General features: G+C 39.3%; 1 protein-coding gene across 1 annotated transcript in view; it reads left to right on the top strand.

Annotated features, from left to right (window-relative positions):
• Window positions 1-226: 226 nt before the first annotated feature.
• Window positions 227-25201, top strand: part of LOC122084231 (endoribonuclease Dicer homolog 4-like) — a 52326-nt gene continuing 27351 nt past the window's right edge. The window contains exons 1-8 of the mRNA XM_042652316.1: window positions 227-593; window positions 15440-15542; window positions 16970-17165; window positions 17793-17953; window positions 18047-18253; window positions 18391-18653; window positions 18743-19017; window positions 19144-19565. Coding sequence (XP_042508250.1) covers window positions 227-593; window positions 15440-15542; window positions 16970-17165; window positions 17793-17953; window positions 18047-18253; window positions 18391-18653; window positions 18743-19017; window positions 19144-19565 — 1994 coding nt within the window. The remainder of the gene's footprint in view (window positions 594-15439; window positions 15543-16969; window positions 17166-17792; window positions 17954-18046; window positions 18254-18390; window positions 18654-18742; window positions 19018-19143; window positions 19566-25201) is intronic.

Raw genomic sequence — 25201 nt, 5'->3', positions numbered from 1 at the left:
CACAACACACTGACACACATATATTACACACACACACACACTCATAATGCTGATTTTTGAAAACCCAATAAGAGAAAGAGAGAGATTGAGAAACCCCTTTTTTCTTTTTTTTCTTCCTACGAGGGCAGGGCCCGGGGGGGGGGTGATTTCAGGGATTGTTCTTATACGTTTTCCTCTTCTTGATGCAGGAAGTTCTTCTTAATTAGTACCATTGACACAATTGAAAATGGGATGCATTTCTTCGAAAGTCATCATGACCAGATCAAATAGCTTGAAGGAAAAGATGAACCAGAGCTTTCAGAGAATGGCCAAGGGCTTTACTGTTTTGGAAGACCTATGTTTACCTAGGAATGGTGGTGACCCTGTCCTTTCCCTTGTGTGCAGTGCTCACAACGTAGTAGCTGGAAAACTCCATATTAGGAACTTGACATTGCATTCTGATAGAGACATGCGATCACCTCCCGAGGCTATGAGTCCAGAGATCATCCATACATGGGATTTGATGGCAGGCCTGGAAGAAGAACAAGATGATGATGAAGGAAAACAACAACAATCACCACCAAGAGTTGAGACGGCTGCTAGTGTAGGTGTTGGTGTATGATGTCTTGTATTCCGTCGCAGTTTAATCCAGGGAGTACTGGTGCAGCACCTATTCCGCTATTAGGGTTGGAAATCCAGGGAGTAATCCAGGGAGTACTAGGAGGGCAATTGTAGTTTAATCCGGATTAGGTTGGAAATTGTAATTTGATCCGGATTAGGGTTTTTTTTCCGCTATATATTTGTAGCGAGGGTTTCTTTCTCTGTAATGCAAGCAATACGGAGAGGTGTGAGGAAGAGCGTTGTAACCCTATTCTCCATTGATAGTGAAGCAGGATCTCATCTCACCGGGGACGTAGGCAACCTTGCCGAACCTCGTAAAATCTGTGTGCATTGTTTGTTTTGTTTTTCCATTATCTTCTGCATCGTTTTAGGGTTGCGTTTCTACAAATTGGTATCAGAGCTCTAGGTTTCCGTTTTCTAGGGTTTACTATCACGATGGCAGGGAAGGGATCGCATGTCAAGTATGACATCGAGAGGTTTAATGGGAAGAACAATTTCACCCTCTGGCGTCAAAGGATGAAGGATCTTCTGATACAGCAAGGTTTGGCGAAAACGTTGTTGGGGAAGTCGAAGAAACCTGAAAAAATTACTGACGAAGATTGGGAAGAGATGGAGGAAAAGGCGGTAAGTGCTATTCGATTAAATCTTTCTGATGATGCCCTACAATATGTTGTGGGTATCGATTCTGCACCGCAGTTATGGGCGAAACTTGAAAGCATCTACATGACGAAGTCCTTAACGAACAAGTTGTTCGTGAAGAAGCAATTGTACTCTCTACAGATGGAGGAAGGTACGGATCTATTAGAGCATCTTAACATGTTCAATCAGATCGTAAGTAAACTTGCAAACCTGGAGGTTAAGATCGAGGATGAAGACAAGGCGTTACTATTGCTGTTGTCGCTCCCAGAATCATATGATCATCTAGTAACGACTCTCTTGTACGGGAAGGAAACCCTTGAGATGGATGAAGTCGCAGCTGCCCTCATGTCCAATGATACAAGGAAGAAGGCCAGTAGTACGAAATCTCAAGGAGAAGGTTTTTTCGGAGGTGACAAGGAGCAGGAAAGAGGGAGATCAAATCAGAAGGGATCTGGGAAGAGTCGATCGAAATCAAAAGGGGCAAAGACAAAGGTCTCTTGTTACTATTGCAAGAAAGAAGGTCATATGAAGAGAGAGTGCTTGAAGAGGAAGGCGGACTTAAAGAAGAAAGGTGTAGATAAAGCATCTGAGGAAGCTAGCGTGGCTGACAGTTCAGATGGAGATGATGGAGATGTACTCTCTATATCATCAGGTAAGAATCAACCTTCTGATTCTTGGATTTTAGATTCTGGATGTTCATATCACATGTGTCCGCATAAGGATTGGTTTGATACATATCAACCATATAATGGTGGGTCTGTCCTAATGGGGAATGATGCCGTATGCAAGACCATTGGGATAGGCACTATCAAAATCAAGATGTTTGATGGGATAGTAAGAACTTTAGCAGATGTGAGACATGTACCAGAATTACGGAAAAACTTAATATCTTTGGGGGCACTTGACTCAAATGGCTGCAAGTACATAGCAGAAGGTGGAGTTCTCAAAGTTATTAAGGGTGTAATGGTTGTCATGAAGGGACAGCTAGCAGGAAACCTATACAGACTCATAGGGAGCACAGTTATAGGTGGAGCATCCGTGACTACAGATGCAGTATTTGATACAGATGATACCTATCTGTGGCATATGCGGTTAGGGCATATGGGAGAAAGAGGATTGATGGAGCTTCATAAAAGGAAAATGTTGAAGGGAGTAAAAACTTGTAAATTGAACTTCTGCAAGTATTGTGTGTTCGGAAAACAGTGCAAGGTTAGCTTCAAAACTGCAAAACATAAGAGTAAAGGGGTGCCTGATTATGTACACAACGATGTATGGGGTCCTTCAACAACAAAATCTAAAGGTGGGGCAGAATACTTCGTGACCTTTGTTGATGATTACTCAAGGAAAGTCTGGATCTACTTCATGAAGCATAAAAGTGAGGTGTTCACTAAATTTAAGGAATGGAAGGCTGAGGTAGAAAGGAAGACAGGAAAGAAAATTAAATACTTGAGAACAGACAATGGAGGAGAGTACACATACAAGCCATTTCTAGAATTGTGCAAAGCTGAAGGGATTACACGTCACTTCACAGTTCCAAAGACACCACAACAAAATGGTGTAGCTGAAAGGATGAACAGAACACTTCTAGAAAGAGCTCGGAGTATGAGGCTGAATGCAGGGTTGAGCAAGAGATTTTGGGCAGAAGCAGTGAACATGGCATGTTTCCTCATCAATAGGTCTCCATCAAAGGCGATTGATTGTAAAATTCCTGAAGAGGTATGGACAGAAAAACCAGTAGATTATTCAATTCTAAAAATATTTGGTTGTCCAGCCTATGCGCATGTTGAGAGTGAGCAGCGTTCCAAGTTAGACTCAAAGTCTAAGAAATGTATCTTTCTTGGTTTTAAGAAAGGTGTAAAGGGATTCAAGTTGTGGGATCCAAGTTCACAGAAAGTTGTGGTTAGCAGAGATGTTGTGTTTGATGAGTCTCATATAATGAAGTCAAATTACAATTCACAAGCAGTTGATGAAAATAAAGAAGGTTCTACTGTGCAGGTGGAGTTAGGTGAGTTAGAAACAACAAGAGAGAATGAGTCATCAAGTGACTTACCAGGACAACAGGAAGCAGTAGAAGTTCCCTATACTGTGGCAAAGGGTAAAGGGAAGCGTACTCACAAAGCACCTATGAGATACGGGTTTGAGGACATGGTTGCCTATGCCCTCACTGTAGGTACAGGTGATCCATCTTCCTACCATGATGCTATGAGTGATGCACAGCATGATAAATGGATGATAGCTATGATGGAGGAAATGGAATCTCTACAGAAGAACAAGACTTGGGAGATTGTGGAAAAACCCAAGGGAAGAAAAATCATTGGGTGTAAATGGGTCTTTCGTAAGAAAGAGGCAGCATCTGAGAAGAAGCGTGAAAGGTATAAGGCTAGACTTGTAGCCAAGGGCTATGCACAGAAGGAGGGGATAGACTACAATGAAATATTTTCTCCGGTGGTGAAACACACTTCAATCAGGGTACTATTTGCTTTGGTGGCCATGTATGATTTAGAGCTTGAACAACTTGATGTGAAAACTGTATTTCTTCATGGTGACTTGGAGGAACAGATTTACATGGAGCAGCCCCAAGGTTTCAAGTTGCAGGGAAAGAAAGACCATGTTTGTCTGCTTAAGAGGTCGCTTTATGACCTTAAGCAATCTCCTAGGCAGTGGTACAAGCGCTTTGATTCCCACATGATGAAGATTAGCTACACAAGAAGTGAGTATGATAGTTGTGTTTATTATAAAGTGTCAAGTGATAATTCCATTATTTTGTTGATGCTTTATGTTGATGACATGCTCATTGCTGTAAAGAACAAACATGATATAGTCTCTTTGAAGTCTTTGTTGAGTGCTGAATTTGAGATGAAGAATCTTGGTGCCGCTAAGAAGATCCTTGGCATGGAAATCCTTAGAGATAGAAATGCAGGTAAACTTGGGTAACTCATAAGAGGTATATTAAAAAGGTGCTAGAGCGTTTCAATATGAAAAAGGCCAAGCCGGTTAGCACTCCGTTAGCTGGCCACTTCAAGTTATCTGAAAGGGAATGCCCTACAATACATGAGGAGGTGGAGCAGATGTCTCAAGTCCCTTATGCTAGCGCAGTTGGGAGTCTCATGTATGCTATGGTTTGTAGCAGGCCGGATTTGTCTCATGTAGTCAGTGTTGTTAGCAGATACATGAGTAATCCAGGGGAGGAGCATTGGAATGCAATTAAGTGGATCTTCAGATACTTGAGCAAGACTAAAGATATAGGTGTTATGTTTAGTGACAAGGGAAGTTCTATAGAATTGGCAGGTTATGTTGATTCTGACTATGCCGGTGATTTAGATAAGAGGAGGTCTACTACAGGGTATGTGTTTACATTGGCTGGTGGACCTATATCATGGAGGGCGATGCTTCAGTCTACAATTGCATTGTCCACTACAGAGGCAGAGTACATGGTACCAGTTGAGGCTGCCAAGGAAGGAGTCTGGTTAGCTGGACTAGTTCGTGAGTTGGGGTTGGAGCAAGGAGGTGCAGTGTTACATTGTGACGGTCAGAGTGCCATACATCTTGCAAAGAATCAAGTGTTTCATGCAAGGACAAAGTATATTGATGTGAGATTTCACAAGATCAGGGAGCTTGTGTCAGAAGGCAGTATTCACTTGAGAAAAATTCATACAGATCTTAATCCTGCAGATATGTTTACAAAGCCAGTTACTACAGAGAAGTTCGAGTCCTGTTTGGACTTGATTAATATTACTCATTGTTGAAGATGACGGACGCACCAAACAGGTGCGGGTTTGTGCCTCTAATGAGGTACAATGATGAATATGTCTACAAGTTATCTTTACAAGAGGCTCGACAGAATTCAAGCCAAGGTGGAGATTGTTGGTGTATGATGTCTTGTATTCCGTCGCAGTTTAATTCAGGGAGTACTGGTGCAGCACCTAGACAGCCAGCACTTTGAGGGCAATTGTAGTTTAATCCGGATTAGGGTGGCAATTGTAGTTTAATCCGGATTAGGGTTTTTTTCTCGCTATATATTTGTAGCGAGGGTTTCTTTCTCTGTAATGCAAGCAATACTGAGAGGTGTGAGGACGAGCGCTGTAACCCTATTCTCCATTGATAGAGAAGCAGGATCTCATCTCACCGGGGACGTAGGCAACCTTGCCGAACCTCGTAAAATCCGTGTGCATTGTTTGTTTTGTTTTCCATTATCTTCTGCATCGTTTTAGGGTTGCGTTTCTACATAGTGGTGGTGTTATGATCTGCCTTAGTCTAGATCTTGGAGAAACAGGCTGACTGGATACGGTGAGATGACCAATGCCACATACCTTAGCCTATTGGAGGTAGGGTGTGACAGAGACATCGTCATTCTGAATGTTATCTTACAGAAAGTGGTGTCGAATGTCTATGTGCTTTGCCCTTGAGTGCAAAATGGGGTTTTTACTCAAGTTAATGGCACTGGTGTTATTGCACATAATTGGGCAAGATTCAAACTCCACTCCAAGGTCTTGGAGAGTTTGCCTCATCCAAAGGATTTGGGTACAACATCTACTAGCGGCAACATATTCGGCTTCAGTGGTAGATAATGCAACTGAGTTCTATTTCTTACTAAACCAAGAGACAAGGCATGAGCTAAGGAAGTGACAAGTTGATAAGCACATTTATGTGTGAAATCTAAGTAGTAAAGCATGCAGTTTTACATATTTATAATGGAACTACCTTGGGGTTTACTCTCTTTTTGCAGGTTTTGTATTTTAAAGACTTTAAGCATTATCGGGCATTGTATCTCTCCAACAACAACTACCTAGTGTAGTTGGTGAGCTATGGTGTGAAAAATTCCCTTGCTCACCAGGAGGCCTCAAGTTCAAATATCAAAGTCATCTTTTTTTTGGAGAATTTTGTTGAAGATTTCCTGTTTTTCACTCACTTAAAGCACTAAGGGCATGGAGGGGATTTCCATATCAAATTAAAAGATTGTTCAAATCTTCAAAGCAAGGAAAATCGTGGGAGTGGTTTCTTGCACAAGAAGAGGAAAAAAAAAAAAAATAAAGAAAAATAAATCTTGTCCAAATCTTCTCTCTCCCCCACATCATCACCAAAAAATTGTCCAAATCACACAAAGCAAGAAGGAAAATCGTCCAAGGCAAAGAAAAAAAAATCTACCAACAAAAGTTGTGCTCAAGATTTGAAGAGGGAGAAAAAGAAGAGAAAAAAAAAAAGAGGGAAAGAAAATAAGCAAAAAAATTATAGTAAATTTCTCCTCTCTCCTCCACCTTAGCACTTTTGGTCTTAAAAAATCTCATCTACTAATTGTGGGTTTCCCCCTTTTTGGAAAGAGAAATTTGTTACCCTACCTCCCCATTCCCTATAAATACAACTCATATAAGAGGAGGGGAGACACTTCATTCTTCTTCTAGTTTTTTTTTTTTTAGTTGCTCTCTCTCTCTCTCTCTCTCACACACACACACACACACTCTCTCTCTCTTTAGGTTTAGTTCTTCTTTGTTTTTGCTTTAATCACTTTTGTAATAGCTTTTTATTTCAACTAATGCAAGCACTCTTTTATTTTTATTCAGCCTTTTATGCTTATGATTTATGCAATTGAGTTGTAATTTTTAAGTTATAGTTCTAGGCTTAGATCTAGGTGACAAGATCACGAGCCGTGGAGCATTTCTTTTTTTCAAGTTTAGTTTTTTTTTTAAGATTTGTTTTCTCTAGGCCTAGAAATTTCAGATTTGGTTCATTTCAGATTTGGTTTTTAGGGTTGGCAGTATCTCAAATCAACCAAGCTCTCAAGTTCAAGCATTGATTTAGGTAGGTAGTCTTCTTCAATAGTCTTCTCTCCCCCCTTTCATTCCCTCTTCTGACTACCCTTTCTTTCTTAATTTAGGATTTTAATTTCAGTCCTCACATTATTGCTATCCCTTTCCCCCAAGGTCTTGGCTAGTGTATGTGTTGGCTTTGCCCCTCCTAGCCATAGAACCATCATTTTATTGTTTTTTTTTTTAATTGTCTCTCTTTCCCTAAAGCCAAGTAGAGTAACCCTTGTAAGAGTGACTCTCTACTCAAGTAGGGAAGCTCATACTACGATGCATCCCTCGGGCTAAGTAGAGAAACCTACTTGTGAGCCTCTCTCTGGTTTTATCCCCTTTCTTTTACTTCATTTTTATTTCAGCATTTTTTTTTCCTTCATTGCTTTTTAATTGCGTGGGTTGTTTATTTCAGTTATTTATTTATTTAATTTTAATTGCATGGCTTGCGTATTTAAATTCTTAGATGACAAATGGTTATGATGTTATTTTATATACATATGTTTAGGACGGTAGTTAGAATTAGGTCACAACCGTTACTCAGTTCACTTTCGCATTATTAAAAGAAGCTAAAAATAAAGTGGCTGCTCTCCCTTTGTTCGACCTGTAGCTACACTGATCCGTACACTTGCGGTTACATTTTAAATCCTAACACAAGTACCACTGGTACTTTTTCTGTTGATATGGCAGCCAGCAAAGTCAACATCTGAGAAACAAAGTCAAGGGGTTGGTTTTTAGGATACCATAATCCCACATCACAAGTGTTTTTTAAATATTTAAAGATTCTTTCTATAACAGTGAGGTGAGATTTCTTAGGATCGGCTTGAAATCGAGCACATACACCTATGTTGTACATGATATCTGGTCTACTTGCCATTAGATGTAGAAGGCTCGCAATCATTCCTCTATATCTAGTAACATCCTCAGAAATGCCATCTTCATCTTTGGTGAGCTTCAAGGATGAACTCATTGGAGAGTCTGAAGATTTTTTACTGTTAATGTCGAATTTTCTTTAGAAGCTCCTTGGTGTACTTACTTTGGTTTATAAAATGCCATTTTCAGTTCGTTTAATCTAAAGTCCTAGGAAGAAGTTTAATTCTCCCATCATACTCATTTCAAATTCATTGCTCATCTTCTTACTAAAATCAGTACACATTTTCTCATTGGTTAAGCCGAAGATGATATCATCTACATAAATCTGAACAATGAGTATGTCTTCTTTTTTGTTCTTCACGAATAGGGTAGTGTCAATCCTCCCCCTTGAGAAGCCACTTTCAATTAAGAAAGTACTCAATCTTTCATACCAAGCTCTAGGAGCTTGTTTGAGTCCATAGAGGGCTTTCTCAAGTCTAAAAACATGGTTTGGAAACTTTGTATTTTCAAAACCAGGGGGTTGAACTACGTACACCTCCTCTTGAATGTAACCATTCAAGAAGGAAATTTTTACATCCATTTGATATAATTTAAAATTCTTATGGCATACAAAAGCGAGTAGCATTCTAATAGAAGCTAGTCTTGCTATAGGTGCATAGGTTTCATCATAGTCTATTCCCTCTTACTGATTATACCCTTTGGCTACTAATCTAGCTTTGTTTCTTACTATGTTTCCATCTTCATCCAGTTTATTGCGAAAAACCAACTTGGCACCAATGATGGTGTGGTGGTCAAGTTTTGGGACAAGTTTCCATACCTTGCTTCTTTCAAATTGGTAAAGCTCTTCTTGCATAGCAACAATCCAATCACTGTCTTTTAGTGCTTCTTCTATGTTCTTTGGTTCAATCATTGAGATAAATGCAGTATGGTTGCATATCTTTCGGGATTTAGATCTGGTTTGGATTTCTCCATCTAAATCCCCTATTATGTTTTCTAAGGGGTGATTTCTATGGGGAATAACTTCCTTAGGTAGTGTTTCTACTTTTTTTACAGTAAAATCATTTGTTTTTTTTACCTTAGGATCATTAAGAGACATCATTCACTTTGTTCTTTATATTGTCAAGTATGATATCATCATCATCAATGCGAGATTTATTCAAGTCATTAGGCAATGATTCATCAAATCTAACATTTATAGATTCTTCAACCATTAATGACTTCTTGTTGAAGACTCTATATACTCGGCTGTTGAGTGAATATCCCAAGAATATTCCTTTATCAGATTTTGCATCAAATTTTCCAAGGTGGTTTTTATTGTTCAGGATGAAACACTTACAACCAAATACCCTAAAGTAGTCCACCTTTGGTAGTTTACCAAAGTATAACTCATATGAGGTCTTGGAAAGCAAAGGCCTGAGAATTATTCGATTTAGCACATAGCGAGTTGTGTTGACAGCTTCAGCCCAAAAATATTTAGGCAAGGAATACTCATTGAGCATTATCCTAACGGTCTCTTGTAGTGACCTATTTTTCCTTTCAACAACCCCATTAGATTAAGGTGTTCTATGAGCGGAGAAGTTATGGTCAATTCCATACTTATTGCAACATAAGTCAAACGGACTTATATTGTCAAATTCTCCTCTATGGTCACTCCTTACAGAGGTTACTGTATACCCTTTCTGATTTTGTAATCTCTTTCACAGAGTTACAAACTCATCGAAGGCGTCATTTTTATTTCTAAGAAAGACAGTCCATGTGTATCTAGAGCATAGTTAGCAAATTCGGATTCAGAAATTATTCGGGCGGAGAATTATTCGGAATAATTCGATTGATTAATTTAAGGATTCGGTCAAAAAAGCGGTCAAAAAAGCGAATATGACGTTTTGTTTTTTTGTTTTTTTGCTTTTTTTTGCTTTTTTTTGTTTTTTTTTTTAAATATTGTTTAAGTGGACCGAATAATTCGGTTTAATTCGGTTCGGACCGAATTATTCGCGTTTTAAATTCAAATTAGTAAAATTCGCGTTTTTTACCGAATTTTATTTTTAATTCGGATTCGGTTAGAATTTTTTATTTAATTCGGAAAAATTCGGTTCGACCGAATAATTCGCGAAATATTCGGCCGAATTGCTAACTAGGATCTAGAGTAGTCATCTACAATTACAAAAGTATAAGTTTTACCATTCATACTTGATACATTAATAGGTCCAAATTCCAAAGGTCTTGAAGAAGAAACAATGTTCTTCGACTTATGGGAAACTTTGGTTTGTTTGCCCTTTTGACAAGCATCGCAGAAATTATTTTTCCCATATTTGATTTTAGGAAGATTTCTAACAAGATCCTTGGATGCAATGGTTTGGATTAACTTGACATTTACATGTCCAAGTCTTTTATGCCATAATAAGGATTCACTATGGTTAGAAACCAAACATGCATTCAAGGAACTTGTTTCTTCAAGCATGCAAACATATATATTGTTCTTCCTAGAGCCTTTTAAAATTGTTGGCATATTTGATGTAACAGTAAAAAACATCAAATTCTAGTTTATATCCAATACCACATAATTAACTTGCACTCAGAAGGTTATAGTTCAGATTTTTCACATAATAGATATTTGAAATTGAAATATCTCCTAGTTTTATCTTTCCAATTCCAGCAATTTTTCCTTTGCTGTCATTTCTAAAGGAGACCCATCCTCCGTCGTAGTCCCGTAAGCTTGAAAATATGTTCTTGTTGGATGTCATGTTTGGAGCATCCACTGTCGATTACCCACTTGGCTTCCACCTTATTCTTCAAGCATACCTACAACAACAGTTCAGTCGTACATTGGTCCCCATAATCTCATGGGCCTGTCATTGTTAGTGTCGAATGTTCCTATTGGGACCCAAGTAGTCTTGTACTTTTTAGATCTTTGGTTTTGCCTTTGAGATGACCTTAGGTTTCTTTGGGTCCTTTGAGGTTCATATGTCCCATTTGGTCTTTGAGGAGTGTAATACCTTTGAGGTCTATAGGACCCTTAGGTTTGGTATTTCCCATGAGGTCTATAGGACTTCCAAAGGTAGTTCCCATAACCTTGGTATTGCCTTTGGGTCCTTTCAATAGAGTATCCCCTTTGAGATTGGGGTATTCTATATCTAGGCATAGGTTTAGGATCCTCTTGAGGCCTATATTGCCTTCTTTGGGGTGTTTAATAGTAACCATGATTAACTCTGATTCTTGGTCTCTCATTTTGAGAGTTTGTGGTTTTTCTTTTCCTAGCATTGCATTGGTTTATGGAATGCCCTATTTTCTTACAAAAGCCACATTTGACATAAGAAGTGGATGGTTGGTTACGTTGGTCACTTCTTGGATTCTCATTTTGTTTTTCTTTTCTCCTAGATGGATTGTGTTCATTATAACCCAGTCCTTCTCTATCATTAGGACCTTTCCTTTGAGATCCAAGGAGGTTGTCAAGGTTCCTTTGCCCTTGGGTAAAGGTGCAAAGGGTGGAGTTTAACTTAGAGTTTTCTTCCTCAAGTTCACTCACCTTTGAGGTTAGTGCATCCACTCTTTTGTTGAGTATGTCAACTTCTTTTTTCAGATTATTTTTATCTAACTCTAATTTTAGACTTTCTTCATATAATGCTTCGAAGGCTTCTTGAAGTTCTTCATTAGAGTCATTTATGAGAGAATTAGGTTGGGTTTGACATACCTTTTGATCTTCATCTCCGATAGCCATTAAAACTAGGTTGGTGACTTCTTCAGAGTCGCTCTTTTCTTCTTCATCACTTGAATCTCATGTGGCTACATAAGCCTTCTTCTTTGGTTTATGTGGGCATTCAGTTCTGAAGTGACCAAGCTTTCTACACTCAAAACACACAACATCTTTCGAGGAGGTTTCCTTAGTTTTGAATTTGGACTTACCTTTCTCTCCATAAGGTTTATCTCCGTAGGATTTGTTTTTGTGTTGCATTCTTCCTTTCTTCTTGAGGAATTTGTTGAACTTCCTCGTGATGAGAAATATTTCTTTCTCCATATCGAACTCTACATCTTCATCGTTGTCACTTACCTCTTCTATTGTTTGGGAGGATTTTAACACTATAGTCCTCCTTTTGTTCTCGGGATTTGGTTTATCAGCATTCAACTCTACTTCATGAATTTGTAAAGACCCCAGCAAGTAATTCAGAGATATCTTCGTTAGATCTTTGGCTTCTTCTATTACTATTTTCTTGGGTCTCCAAGTTGTAGGGAAAACTCTCAAGATTTTTCTAACTTTTTCAGCATTAGTGTAAATCTTACCTAGACTTTTAAGGCTATTCACAATGTCAGTAGAACGATTAAATATGGAGGTTATAGATTCATTTTCTTTCATAAAGAAAGACTCATAATCTGGGACAAGTTGATCTGCCTTTCTTTCATTTACCTCTTCCGTACCTTCATGTGTGACTAGGAGCATGTCCCAAATTTCTTTGGCTGTGCCATATGCTATGACTTGGTTAAATTCTTGCTCGTTGAGGGCACACTGAAGAAATGTGATAGTGCGGAAGTTGTACTGAATGAGGGTTATGTCATCTGCTATCCATTCTCGTTCTTCCTTTAGTATTGTCTTTCCATCTACAATTTTGGTAATGGTGTATGGTCCATTCTTTATGGCCCTCTATACGAAGATGTTTTGACCACACACGAAGTTTTGAAATCTGCACTTCTAGAAAGAAAAGTTCTTTATTAAAGTAAGAGGGTCTCGAGGGGTTCATGCCATCTCGTGGTCCTTGGAATGTGGCCATGGTCTTTGACTCACTTTTAAGACAGAATACTCTTAAATAATTTGAGCCCCGCTCTGATACCAATTGAGATAACTTAGAGGGGGTGAATAGGTTATACTAGTGGAAATTTAATCTTTTCGAAATAATATCCCTAAGTGTGATTGCAAATTAAAAAAAATGTGGAATAAATAGGCACAATCACACAACACAAGATTTATAGTGGTTCGACTCAGTCCGAATCTAGTCCACTCCCTACAAGAATCCTCTTGTAAGGTATTCCACTAGTTCTCCCTTTCAATACAGTAGGAAGGGAAGAAAACCTTTACAATCTTTTGTGGATAAAAGTATCCTTACAAATCCGCTTTACAGGCAGAGAGGCGCCTTTACAATCTCCTTTACAGGTAGAGAAACACATTACTTTTTTTAGGATAAGAGAATCCTTACAATCCTAAGTATAGTCTAGAATTGTAAAACAGTAAATAGAGAAAAGTGAAATAAGAGGAATACCTCTGGTGTGGTGCAAATGATGATAGTGATAAATGAATGATGCACCTTTTTATGAAGTCTTCTCTGTAACTTTGACTTACACAAAAGAATGTAGAAGACTTGATTGAGACTTGAACTCTTCTGAAATAACTGCTCAAGTAGAATAGGATAACTTTTTAACTCTTGTATACTCACAATAATGCTCTTAATGTTTAGACTTAATTATTATTTAATTTAAAGTATCTTAGGTATTTATAGGTGAGCTTAAGAGAGCATTTTAGGCAGCAAATCAGGCTCTAACGGTCATATTCTAGGTCCATTGGTCAACCTCCATCAATAGCCGGTTGATTGGAAAGAGCCGTTGGAGATAGAAAACTAGCCATTAGAAGTGATCCAGGCAAGTGCCGGTCGACCGGGACTTTCATCTGGTCGACCGGCTATGACCTCGGATAGGTCTGGTCGACCGGCTGGAAGAGCCGGTTGACCGCCTACAGTTCTGTCCTGTTTTTGATAGACAACTGTCATACTGACCAGTTGTCAGTATTTCGGCCATAACTCTTCGATCTGATATCGGATTAACCCGATTGAAGATGTGTTGGAATCATGACTTGATTTCCTACAACTTTCATGGGGGTTCATATCCTGATACCGACTCTAAGGTTTCCCAAAATACCCTTGAGTCTGGTCGTAGTGATTTTCACAGAAAACTACATAGGACATGTATTTCTAATTATGTTTCACACCACCTATGGACTTCCATGCTTGGTCAAGGGATCTCCTAAAGTCATTATAGTATGATGATATGCGATGCATGAAGTGCGTGTATATATACATAAAGAGTGTACATTATACAAGGTGCACTGGCCTATCCTAGGGTCTTCATCTCGAGTCTTGAAGTCTTCATCTTGACTTGGCGTTCCATACTTAGGATTTCATCTCTTTAAGCTTCAAGGTTGTATCTCCATGAATTGTTCCTTGAGTTATTGACTTGAGCTTTCCAAGTGTGTTTCTTCTTTTGCTAATCAGACTTATCAAATCAAGAATACATGAAATTTTCTTCTCTTTTTTTATTTATTTATTTATTTATTATTATTATTATTGTTATTATTATTAATTTTTTTTTGGGGGGGGGGGTGTGGTGAAATCTTTTAGTTTGGACTGAAATCTTTCAGCCTGGCCCTGTTTATGTTGTTCCAATCCCCTGTCTGTGTTCTGCATTGGGATGTTGCCATTTGTAGACTGCCATAATATTATTCAAGTTAAATACCTAAATATGTTCTGCATATATCTGTTTGTCATGTTTCCTGCTACAACTTCTCTGCAATTGCATTTACCTGCATAAATCTTTTAATGATGCTCATAGTGATTTCAATAAATAGTATGGTAATTAAAAAAAATAATAATGATGATGGTTTGAAATTAGTTGTGTTGATGGAAAACAACCATTAGAACCAGTAATATTTGCAGATTGAATTAATAATACTTCCATTTCTGATGTGGTTTGTTTAGTTTCATATATTTTACGGACGTATTTTCATGGGTTTAAAAGATTTTTTGGATAGTTGTTTGTTAACACCAAAACACATATAGGAGTGTGGGCATGTTCCCAACAAAGCTCACCTTTGTAGTTGCGATCAACCATATCTGGATGGAGTGCAATATCCGAAGATGGACTTTCAATTCCCGCTCTTTTGACAAGATTGGTTTCATCCGTCACAGTTCAGTTTGTAATACCCGAGTAATAGGCTCTTTATTGTTTACTGAGGTCTCCCCTCCTCTTAGAGGAGTCCTCTATCAACTCCCCCTCCCCCAATTGATGTTCCACCATTTTGTATGCCCCCTGTTAGTTTGGCCCTCTGGCCTTTGAGCACCTCTTGGGCTTTGTGTCTCTTTCCCCCCCTCTCCCTTTGTATATTCTTCCTCCTGGTAATGAATTATTTATTCATCCAAAATAAAAATGGGGGTTTTTCTTCACAAAAGGGGCAAGAAAGGTGAGAGCTAGCAAGAAATCTCATCAAAATAGGGTATAAAACCTCACGTGACTGGTTTGACCGAGTCGAGTCAAGTCGAGACAGAGAAATGAACTGAAATGTTGGCAGAAACCAGGATCTGTAGGGAGATAATGTAGTTTTCCAACATCACCTATGTCTTGACTCTTGACTCGCCAAAGGCAAAACCGAGATATTAGCGAGATCTTGGCAAGACCTTGAACTATGTTAAGGCCTACAATTATACCACAATCTGTATGTAAGTCAAATATCACTCATTTTTCCACTAACTGTATGTGTATTGTTTTGGATTATTCTCTAGGTGGAACTGGAACCGGAACTGATTTATCTACCCTGGAGGCTTTAAAGGAACCCTTTTTGTCCAAAAAGCTACTGACTCTTATTGAAATTTTGTCTACTTTTAGGTTGGTATTTTCTATTTACCCCATAAGAAACATGCTGTGTAGGGGTTGATTTAATAACGCATTTTTGTGAATCTGACACTTTTATTTATTTATTTTTTTAAATTATACATGACTCTGATACTGTATGAGAAAACGTAAAGTTAATGCATTATTTCTGCCTGACATTTATGTATTTGGTTTACAGTATATGTGTACATTTTTAGTGCATATTAATGGTTAACATACTCTTGTAACATCCTGATCAAAGAGGGATTTGACAATGGAGTGTTTTATGGGCATAGATTTTGAAGAAGCCATCATTTTCTGATGATCTGCCTTTGATAATGTGTTTCTAGCATCAATTGTGGCATTGAGTTCCCTCACACCTTCTCTTCTAGAGGGTTAATGGTAAAAGAGTACAGAAACTGTAAAGTCGATAAACTAATGTTCGAAGTTATTTGTTTAGTAATTTCATGTATAGTTTTTACAGGTCATAACAAAAATCTAGTTTTAGAAACTTGGTAATGAGCTTCAGGTTAGGCCTCTTTGCATTTATTGGATAATGTTTCTGAATCTTTCAATGGTGAAAGAATTGTATAAATCATGTCTTAATCTTGTGGTCCTTAGCGTAGATTTCAAATATCCTTTGCATTACCATTTTATGAGTTGTCCTTTGCTTAGAATTGGAGCATGGAGCAAGTTGGAACTAATGTGTCTCAGATGGGCTGGAGTAGCTCCAGAATGTGTCTATCATGGTACTTAGATAATTTGCATATCACTCAGTGAGAAAACTATTGGGAGAAAGGGGGGTTTCACCCGGGGGTGGGGGGAGGGGAGGAGTACTGTTGTCTATGAAATTTTAAGGCTATGATTTGCTCGTAATAATTTATAAGAGCATTAATCTCATTTATAATTCTTTTCTATAAATTTTTTTAGTTCTATCTTTTAGTTAAAGGTAACGGGAAGTCATTGGTGAAACCATGTTGTATTTATTGGGAAGGATACTGAAGAGGTGGGGAGATTCATTCTGAAACATTTGTAGCTTTTTGTACAGAATACTTATTTTGAACAAACTTATTTTAGGGATAGAATGGAAAGAGGGTAATGAAGTAAGTTATAATTATTACATGAAAGCCTCCTACTCATCTCAGAGTAATAGCTCCTTGATGAGCTTCGTTTCTCAGACATGCATTTGCATATTAGAAAAAACACTCGAAATGTGGGATGCCAGTTCAAGAATATTTCACTCCTCTAGTTCTTGCATAATTGAGCATTGAATTTTTCTGAGTTTTTTCGCTAATGATATATATTGGAAATTTACTTTTTCCCTTCTCATTATGTCAGAATTCTCTTGGTAATTCTCATTTATCTATGAGATTGTGACTAAAATTTGTAAACAATTTTTTTCTGTTTTTTGGCATAATTTGTTGTAACTTTTTTTGCCACAGGTTACAGCCAAATATGAAATGCATTGTTTTTGTGAATCGGATCATTGTTGCAAGGTCCTTGTCCTTCATTCTCAAGAACTTGAAGTGCTTAGAAATTTGGAAGAGTGATTTCCTGGTAGGGATCCATTCTGGACTCAAGAAGAATATGTCTCGGAAAATCATGACTTCCATTGTTGAGAAGTTCCGCTCCGGGGAGGTACAGTTCCACTGTTTCATTTAGTGTTACATTTCTCCCAATACTACACTACTACACTGTGTAACAAGGACATTGATAGGATTGCTTGTGTGAAGCATGGCATCAAGTTCTCTACTACTAATATTTCTAATGTTTCATATGGAAAACAGTAGTCCTGCTTTGGCGGGGAAGTCTTGAAATTTTATTTGTGGCTAGGACCTTAAAATATGTTTTTAAAATCTTGTAGATATTCCTAGCTTTCCCTCCCACCCAATTGACCATAAATTTTTTATCTATTGATAATTTTCTTAAAGGCAAAAGGGAAAAAAATACAAAGTATGGTTCATCCCAACACAAACGTAAACCAGCCTATATGATCAGGTAAAGGTTGGAAAACATTTATTATCTGCTTGATTTCTTGTGAGATTAGCTCTATAAACTTGATCATAAAATTTGGGAAATCACCGGCTTCATCATATTGTTTTGTAAATGATAACAGTGTATCCAAATGGTTAAGGCTGCTATGTTGATGATGGTGGTTAGAAGACAATGGATCTATATTACCTTTGTCATGCATGCTTGGCATTTAAGGATTATGTTGGACTTCTCTCTAAACTTCAGCTTGTTTCTTATTGTTCAACTTTGCAGTTGAATCTGTTGGTTGCAACTAAAGTGGGGGAAGAAGGACTTGATATTCAGACATGCTGCCTTGTAATAAGGTTTGATTTACCAGAAACTGTTGCCAGTTTTATACAGTCTCGAGGCCGTGCACGGATGCCACAGTCCGAGTATGCTTTTTTGGTTAACAGGTGCTTTTTTGTATGCAAATGCTGTATCTGGAACAATCTTTGGCTTGTAAACTTTATAAACCAGTTCATTTGTTTACCTTCTGGTTTATGCAGGGGAAACCGGAAAGATGTTGACCTGATCGAAAGTTTTCTAAGTAACGAGGATCATATGAATAAGGAAATTACATGTAGAACATCTGGAGGGACATTTAAAGCAATTGAGGATGCAATCTACAGAGTTGATATTACTGGTGCCTCAATTAATGCTAACTATAGTGTTTCCTTACTCCACCATTATTGCTCCCAACTCCCTCATGATGAGTATGCCATTGTTCCATTGTGACTTTCAATTTTTGCTGCTCAATCTGGTTTATTTAGATTTGGAAACCCATGATCTGTTTTGAAATTTACTGTCCTGCTATTTTGTCTGTTAGACATACATTTGTCTTTCTCTGCAGATATTTCAACCCTACGCCAGAATTCTTTTACTTTGATGATTTAGAAGGAACACTCTGCCATATAATTCTACCATCTAATGCTCCCATTCGTGAAGTTATCGGTGTATCCCAGCCTTCAAAAGAATTAGCTAAGAGAAATGCTTGTCTGAGAGCATGCGAAGAATTGCATAAACTGGGTGCCCTCACAGACTATCTTCTACCAGGCCAAGTTGATGAAATGGAAGGATTAGCGTTGCCATCATCCAACTCTGGGAGAAGTGAAGGTGTAATTTTTCATTCTTTGTTATATCTTGTTGATACATGTCCTTTTCATAATGTTATAGGGGCGCAATCATTCTATTTTCATTGGCAGATGAGTCCTTGCGAGGAGAAATTCATGAGATGTTAATACCTGCTGCTCTCAGAGTACCATGGAATAACTCCGAAAATATTATCATACTTAATCTTTATTTTATAAGTTTTACGCCTATTCCAGAAGATAGACTGTACCAAAGATTTGGTCTTTTTGTAAAAGAACCTCTTCCGGGGGAGGCTGAGAAAATGGAACTTGATCTTCATCTCGATCATGGTAGAATTGTGAGGACAAATCTTATTCCTTCAGGGTTGATTGAATTTCTTAAGGATGAGGTAAAAAAATTTCTCAGTAAGTGAGGCGACTTTCCTTATTTCCCTTTAGTAATTTTATGATGAAGTTTATGGCCACTTGCCTTGTTTCCCTTCAGTAATTTTACAATGAAGTTAATTTTTTGACAGATTTTGCTAGCAGAGCATTTTCAAGAAATGTTTCTCAAGATCATACTTGACCGCACTGAATTCCTTTCTGACTTTGTACCCTTGGGGAAGAATGAGTTATCTCAATCATCAACCTTTTACTTGTTGCTTCCCGTCAAGGAGCATGTACATGAAAATGCAATGACTGTTGACTGGGAGATTGTTAGAAGGTGCTTATCTTCACCAATTTTCAAATTTCCCACAGGTGCTTTTGAAAATAGTGCTCTTCCTGTCAACCAGACCTTGAAGCTTGCTAGTGGTCCTACAAAGATAACTGACATCTTGAACTGTTTGGTGTTCGTCCCACACAAGAAGTCGTTTTTTTTCATTGATGGCATTCTTTCTGAAAATGGATACAGCCCATTTAAGGATTATTCAAGCTATGAAGAGTACTTCATGAAGCAGTAAGTAATTTATTCACTCAATTGTTTTACTTTATCCACAATTCTATGATGTTCTGGATCCATTGTTACAGTGTGCTTGGAAATCTTTACTGCTGCTATCTCAGTTCATTGAGAGAACTAAAATAGCATCCATATCTCGTTTCAATCTACGTCCTTGTTGGTCAGTAGTTTTTGACAAGTTCAAGTATGATCTCATTCTTTTCAAGAATATACTTGGTTGTTGGTTCTAGGTAACAATTATTTCTTGATTTATTCATAAGCATGCTTTTTTTTTGAATGAATAAATAAATACATTACCAAGCAAGAAAAGAATGTACAAGGGAAGGGGGGGGGGGAGAAAAAACACAAAGGCAAAAAGCCCACAAGACAAAAACACAGGCTAAGGGCAAAGGGCGCCATCAACGACAAAATGATATATAAAAAAGGTGGGGTGGAGATAAAGAGGAAGGGAAGCCCGAGGACACAATAGTAAGCATGTTCTTTGGGGTGTCATGCACCATGCGGTGGCGGAGGCGGAGGCGGAGGCAACAACCAAGTTTGGAGCTAACATCAAAGTAGGCTTTCCAAATCTTGTCATAGGACCTAGAATTGGAATTCCATCTACGAAGATTGCGGTTCATTCAGATATGGTTGATGGTAGCCCCAAAAGGCAAGCTTTCTAGCAGTATCACAAGTGGTGGAACCACCAAAGGCCATGTCAACCCAAATCTATTCTCTGCTTAAAGGAAGGATCTTCAACGGGAAGGCCAGCAGGAACTAAGGACTCTACTATAGACAGTGGAAGAGAAAGAACAGAAGAAAAGGGGATGATCAACATCTTCAGTGCCATTCCAGCAAAGACAGCAAGAATAGGGAACTTGAATGTGCCGATGGATGAGGAAGGATTGCGATGGGAGGCAGTTAGAAAGAGTTCAATAAGCAATAAAACTGTGGCGAGGGATATAGCCTTTACACAAGATGATGTTGCACAAAAGGATAAGAGGATCCTTTGTACAAATGAAATCCCAAGAAGAGGCAAAAGAGAACAGTCCCATAAGGGATGGGGTCAGATAGTCTTATCCTGTCTTCCTCGATGGCCAAGGGGTGGAGGAAGGGAGGACCAGAGATCTGCAAGAGAGTGAGAGGAGGGAGGAGGAGACCAATCCCCCTGAGAGAAGATGGAGGCAACTTTAGCATCTCTTTTTTTTTGGGTGAATAAATAATTCATTACCAAAGAGACAGGAAAAATATACAACCCTAAAAAAGGAGGAAAAGAAAGCAAAACCCTCAAGGGGATACAGGATGTCCTGAGTACCGAGCTTGGGAGCTCCCAAGAAGCAACAATGTGACAATTTATGGGGGAGGGACAAGATAAAGAGACTTTCAAGATCTTTGCTTTGATGTCGACGAAGATGGAGTTCCAAATCTTTCCAAGCAGCCGAGAATTGGAGGTCCATTTCCTATGATTTCTCTTCATCTAGATTTGATTTAAAGTAGCACAGAAGGCAAGTTTTCCCACATAGTCACAAATGGTCTTCCCTTGGAAGGACATATCCACCCAAACTCACTCTCTTTGGAAGGGGAGATTTCTTCTATTAACTGGCTAGCATTTGGAGAGAACAAGCTTCCAGATGGAGGAGGAGACAGTGCAATTAAAAAAGAGGTGATTCCTATCTTCCGGACCCGAACCACAAAGGTAGCATAAAGGAGAGACTTGGATCCTTCTTTGAATGGGGAAGGCTTACGTGGGGAGGCAATTCAAAAAGATTTGCCAGGATGTGAAGCTTTGACGAGGGATGTGGTGCTTGAACCAGATGAGCTTATGCCAAGAGGGTGGAGGACTATGATTTCCGCAGAAGTCCCAGGCCGATTTTTCACTAAATTTACCATTTGAGGCATGGTTCCAAACAATAGTATCAGATCTCCTGAGACCCGGATGGGGGATGCTTGGAAGAGAAGACCAGATTTCAGCTAATTGGTTGGAGGCAGGAACAGGGAGAGCCATGAACTAGTAGAGATGATATCAGCAACCATAGCATGTCTTGGGAGCCCAGAATTATATATATTTCTAGCACTGAGAATCTGAGAGAGTAGCCTTTTAAGGTGCCAAGGGTCCAGCCAAAGATAGGTGGAGGTACCATCCCCAATACGGGTGAAAATAACTTTGGACACCCTAGATCTTAAAGAAATTAACTTGCACCACACCCAGGAGGCATCAAAAGGAGAGTAGACTGACTAAAAGGTTTCCTGCTTGAGAGGATACGAATACACCCAATCCACCCAAATGCTTTTCTTCTTGGTAGCTACCTTCCAAATAAGCTTGATGATGCCTACCATGTTGACATCCTTGATGTGTCTCAAACCGAGACCCCCTTCATTCTTGGGAAGGCAAACAACGACCTAACTAAGGGGGCAGAGAAATCTAGAGGATTCACATCCTTTCCAGAGGAAGGAAGCAAATAAACATTTCAGCTTGGCCATGATCTCCTTGGGTAAACTGTAGATGCCAGACTAATAGATATAGGATGCTTAAAGGACAGATCTGATAAGCTCTAGTCGGCCTGCAAAGGATAAAAGCTTTCCTTTCCATAATTAGAGACATTTTCTGATGATATCCAGCATAAGGGAGCAGTGATGGCTAGAAAGCCTTCCGGGGATGAGCCGAAGACCCAAATACTTGACCGGCAGAGAGCCCAAAGCAAAACCTATTTTCTGAAGGGGGGAGAGCTTGGAGGCTTCCGAAATCCCAGTAAAGAAGATGAGAGATTTCCTAGGGTTGATGCGAAGACCGGACATTGAAGCAAAGAGGCTCAGGCATTGCATAATGGTGTCAAGGGAGGAATCATCAGCTCGAGAAAAGATCATCAGATCATTAGCAAAAGCAAGGTGAGTGAGACTGATGGTCTTGCATTTGGAGATGGGGGAGATGGAACCCTAGTCAGAAGCACCTTGAAGACTGCGGGAGAGAACCTCCATAGCAAGACAAAATATGTAACGAGATAGAGGGCATCGATGACGAATGCCAGTAAAAGAGGAGAAGTATCCCACCGAGCTGCCATTGACCAACACTGAAAATTTGGGAAAGGCAGTGCAGTGATAGATCCAGTTGGTGAAGACAGGGGGGAAGCCCATTATGCTGAGAACTGAAACAATATAATCCCATCTTAAGAAGTTAAAAGCCTTGTGTATGTCAATTTTCATGAGAGCTGCTGGGGGGGTGGGATTTTCTATCAAATCCTCTAACAATCTCATGACAGAGAAGGATGGTCTCCAATGGACCTTCCCATAATGAAGGCAGACTGGTTGTCAGTTTGTCACTAACAAGGGTGTCAATGAGGATCTTGATCCGATTGGCAAGGATCTTTGCAATAAACTTTGGCATATCTACTTAAACTAAAGGAGTAGATAACTCTCAGGGAGATAAAAATGTGGATGCCAGATGTGTGCCATGGGTCAAGCCAGAGAGAGGTTGAGCTGCCATCTCCAATGGAGCAGGAAATAACACTTAGGAGTTAGGGTTAAAGGTCTAAGGGAGAGAATTTTGTGGCAGATCCAAGGGGAGTCAGAGGGAAGGAGGCAGTCCATAGAGAGTCATTTTTTTTTTAGAGGTAGGAATAGACCTAAGAGACCCAGATATTATTGTGATTGGAAGCAAGATTCCAAGTGAGTTTGAGGATGCCCATAGTATTAACATCTTTGATTCTTCTTAAACCCAAACTTCCTTCGATTTTAGGGCAACATACATTTTATCCTAACTTAAAGGGTGAAGGAATTTTGAAGGGTCAGAACCTTTCCAAAGGAAGGAGTGAAGCAGGGACTAGTAGATTTGATGATGGATACAGGGAGAATGAAGGCATCAGGCCAGTACAAGTACATGGATTAGAGTATAGATTTGACAAAAATGAGACAACCTTGCATAGGAGAGAAGTTTGCCTTTCCCTCATGAGGTCAAGCATAGGAGTACAATAGTGGGCTATAAGTCTGGCAGAGATAAGAGGCAGCCCAAGGTAATTGACTGGGAGAGGCAACCCAAGGTACTTGATTGGGAGAGAGCCAAGGGAAAAAGTAGTCGTCTCCAAAAGGCTAGCAATAGAAGGATTAGGGACGCCAGAGAGGAAGAACCTGGATTTGAGGAGATTAATACTGAGGCCCAAGAGATTTGAAAAGAGGTGGAGGTTAGTAGAAGATTTGATGGATCCAGATTTTCAAGGGAAAGGGAGAAGAGGAAGGAGGAGAGAGGACAACCTTGCCTAATTCCCACCAAAGAGGGGAAGCAGCCAGTAGGGCTACTATTGACATGGACAGAGAAGCGGGGAGAGGAGATACAGAAGTGGATCCAATGAACAAAAGTTGGGGGGGGGGGGAAGACATCTGGATCAGGACTGGAGATGAAGTCCTATTTGTTGGAGTTAAAATTTTTGTGAATGTTGATCTTAAGGATGGCAATCGGAGAATGGGATTTCTTGTTAAATTTTCTGACAATCTTATGGTGCAAGATAATGTTGTCAGCAATGCTTCTTCCAGCAATAAAATCAGAGTGGTTAGCACTAACAAGGGAGTCAACAACCCTTTGGATCCTATTGGGAAGGATTTTGGTAATGAACTTATAAAGGGATTGCAAAGGGAGATAGGTTTGAAGTCAGACATGGAGTAAGCTCCCTCAGACTTACGGATGAGGCACAAGAAGATGTGATTAATCCTTTTGATCTAATTTTGGGAAAAGAAGAAGCTTCTGATGGCATAGATAAGGTTAGACTTAATGATATCCCAACAGGAAGAGAAAAATCCCATACTAAAGCCATCATGCTAAGGAGATTTATTGGCTTTGTGGGAGAGGATGGCAGCTAGGACTCATCATCAAAGGGGATGAAATAGAGGGAAGGAAGGAGGTGTTTATGGTTGCATTTATTGATTAAACCATGGGGAAGGCGAGGGAGTGGAATTGGAAGGAGGATGGAATAGCTCAAAAAAATATGAAACAACCTCCGATTTGATTTCTGCAGGGGAATGAAAGGGGTACCATCATTGGACACGAGCAAAAGCATAGAGCTAGCATACACTCTAGCCTTCAGGGATCTGTGGAAGTAAGCGGAGTTATAATCACCTAACTCAAGCCATTTGATTCTGGATTTTTGACAAAGAAAGTGCTCCTCTTGGGCGAGGAGGGAGTAGAGCTCCAAGACAACCAACTTCTCCTTATCAGCAAGGTCATGATTATGAAGATCAATTTGGATCTTAGATTGGATGGAATCAAGCTTGTCTCTGCAAGAGGAAACCCTAAAAAAGAATTTTCCCAATGAGGAGTTCCAACTTTTGAGAGCCAACTTAACATTTTTTAGCTTTCTGAAAAAGGCTAATAGGGGAGAGGAAAAGGCATGGACATAAATGTTCCAGGCTTCTCAGACAATGGGGAGAAAATCATGATGAAGGACCACACGTCAAAGAATTTGAAAGGTTTGGGACCAAATGAGATGAGAGGGCGGACATAAAAGGGAGATGGCATTATGATCAGAATTACCAGGAGGATCAAAAGAGGCATGAGAGGCGGGGAGCGAAGCTAGCCAAACTTCATTGATAAGGACCCGGTCAAGTTTGCAAGCAACTCTACTAGGCCCGTTTTGGCGATTGTGCCAAGTGAGCTTGATGACTAACCATCT

Source organism: Macadamia integrifolia, chromosome 7, assembly GCF_013358625.1.
Source record: "Macadamia integrifolia cultivar HAES 741 chromosome 7, SCU_Mint_v3, whole genome shotgun sequence".
Classification (NCBI taxonomy): domain Eukaryota; kingdom Viridiplantae; phylum Streptophyta; class Magnoliopsida; order Proteales; family Proteaceae; genus Macadamia; species Macadamia integrifolia.
Note: the sequence above shows the minus strand (reverse complement) of the source record. Positions and strands in the feature narration are given on the sequence as shown.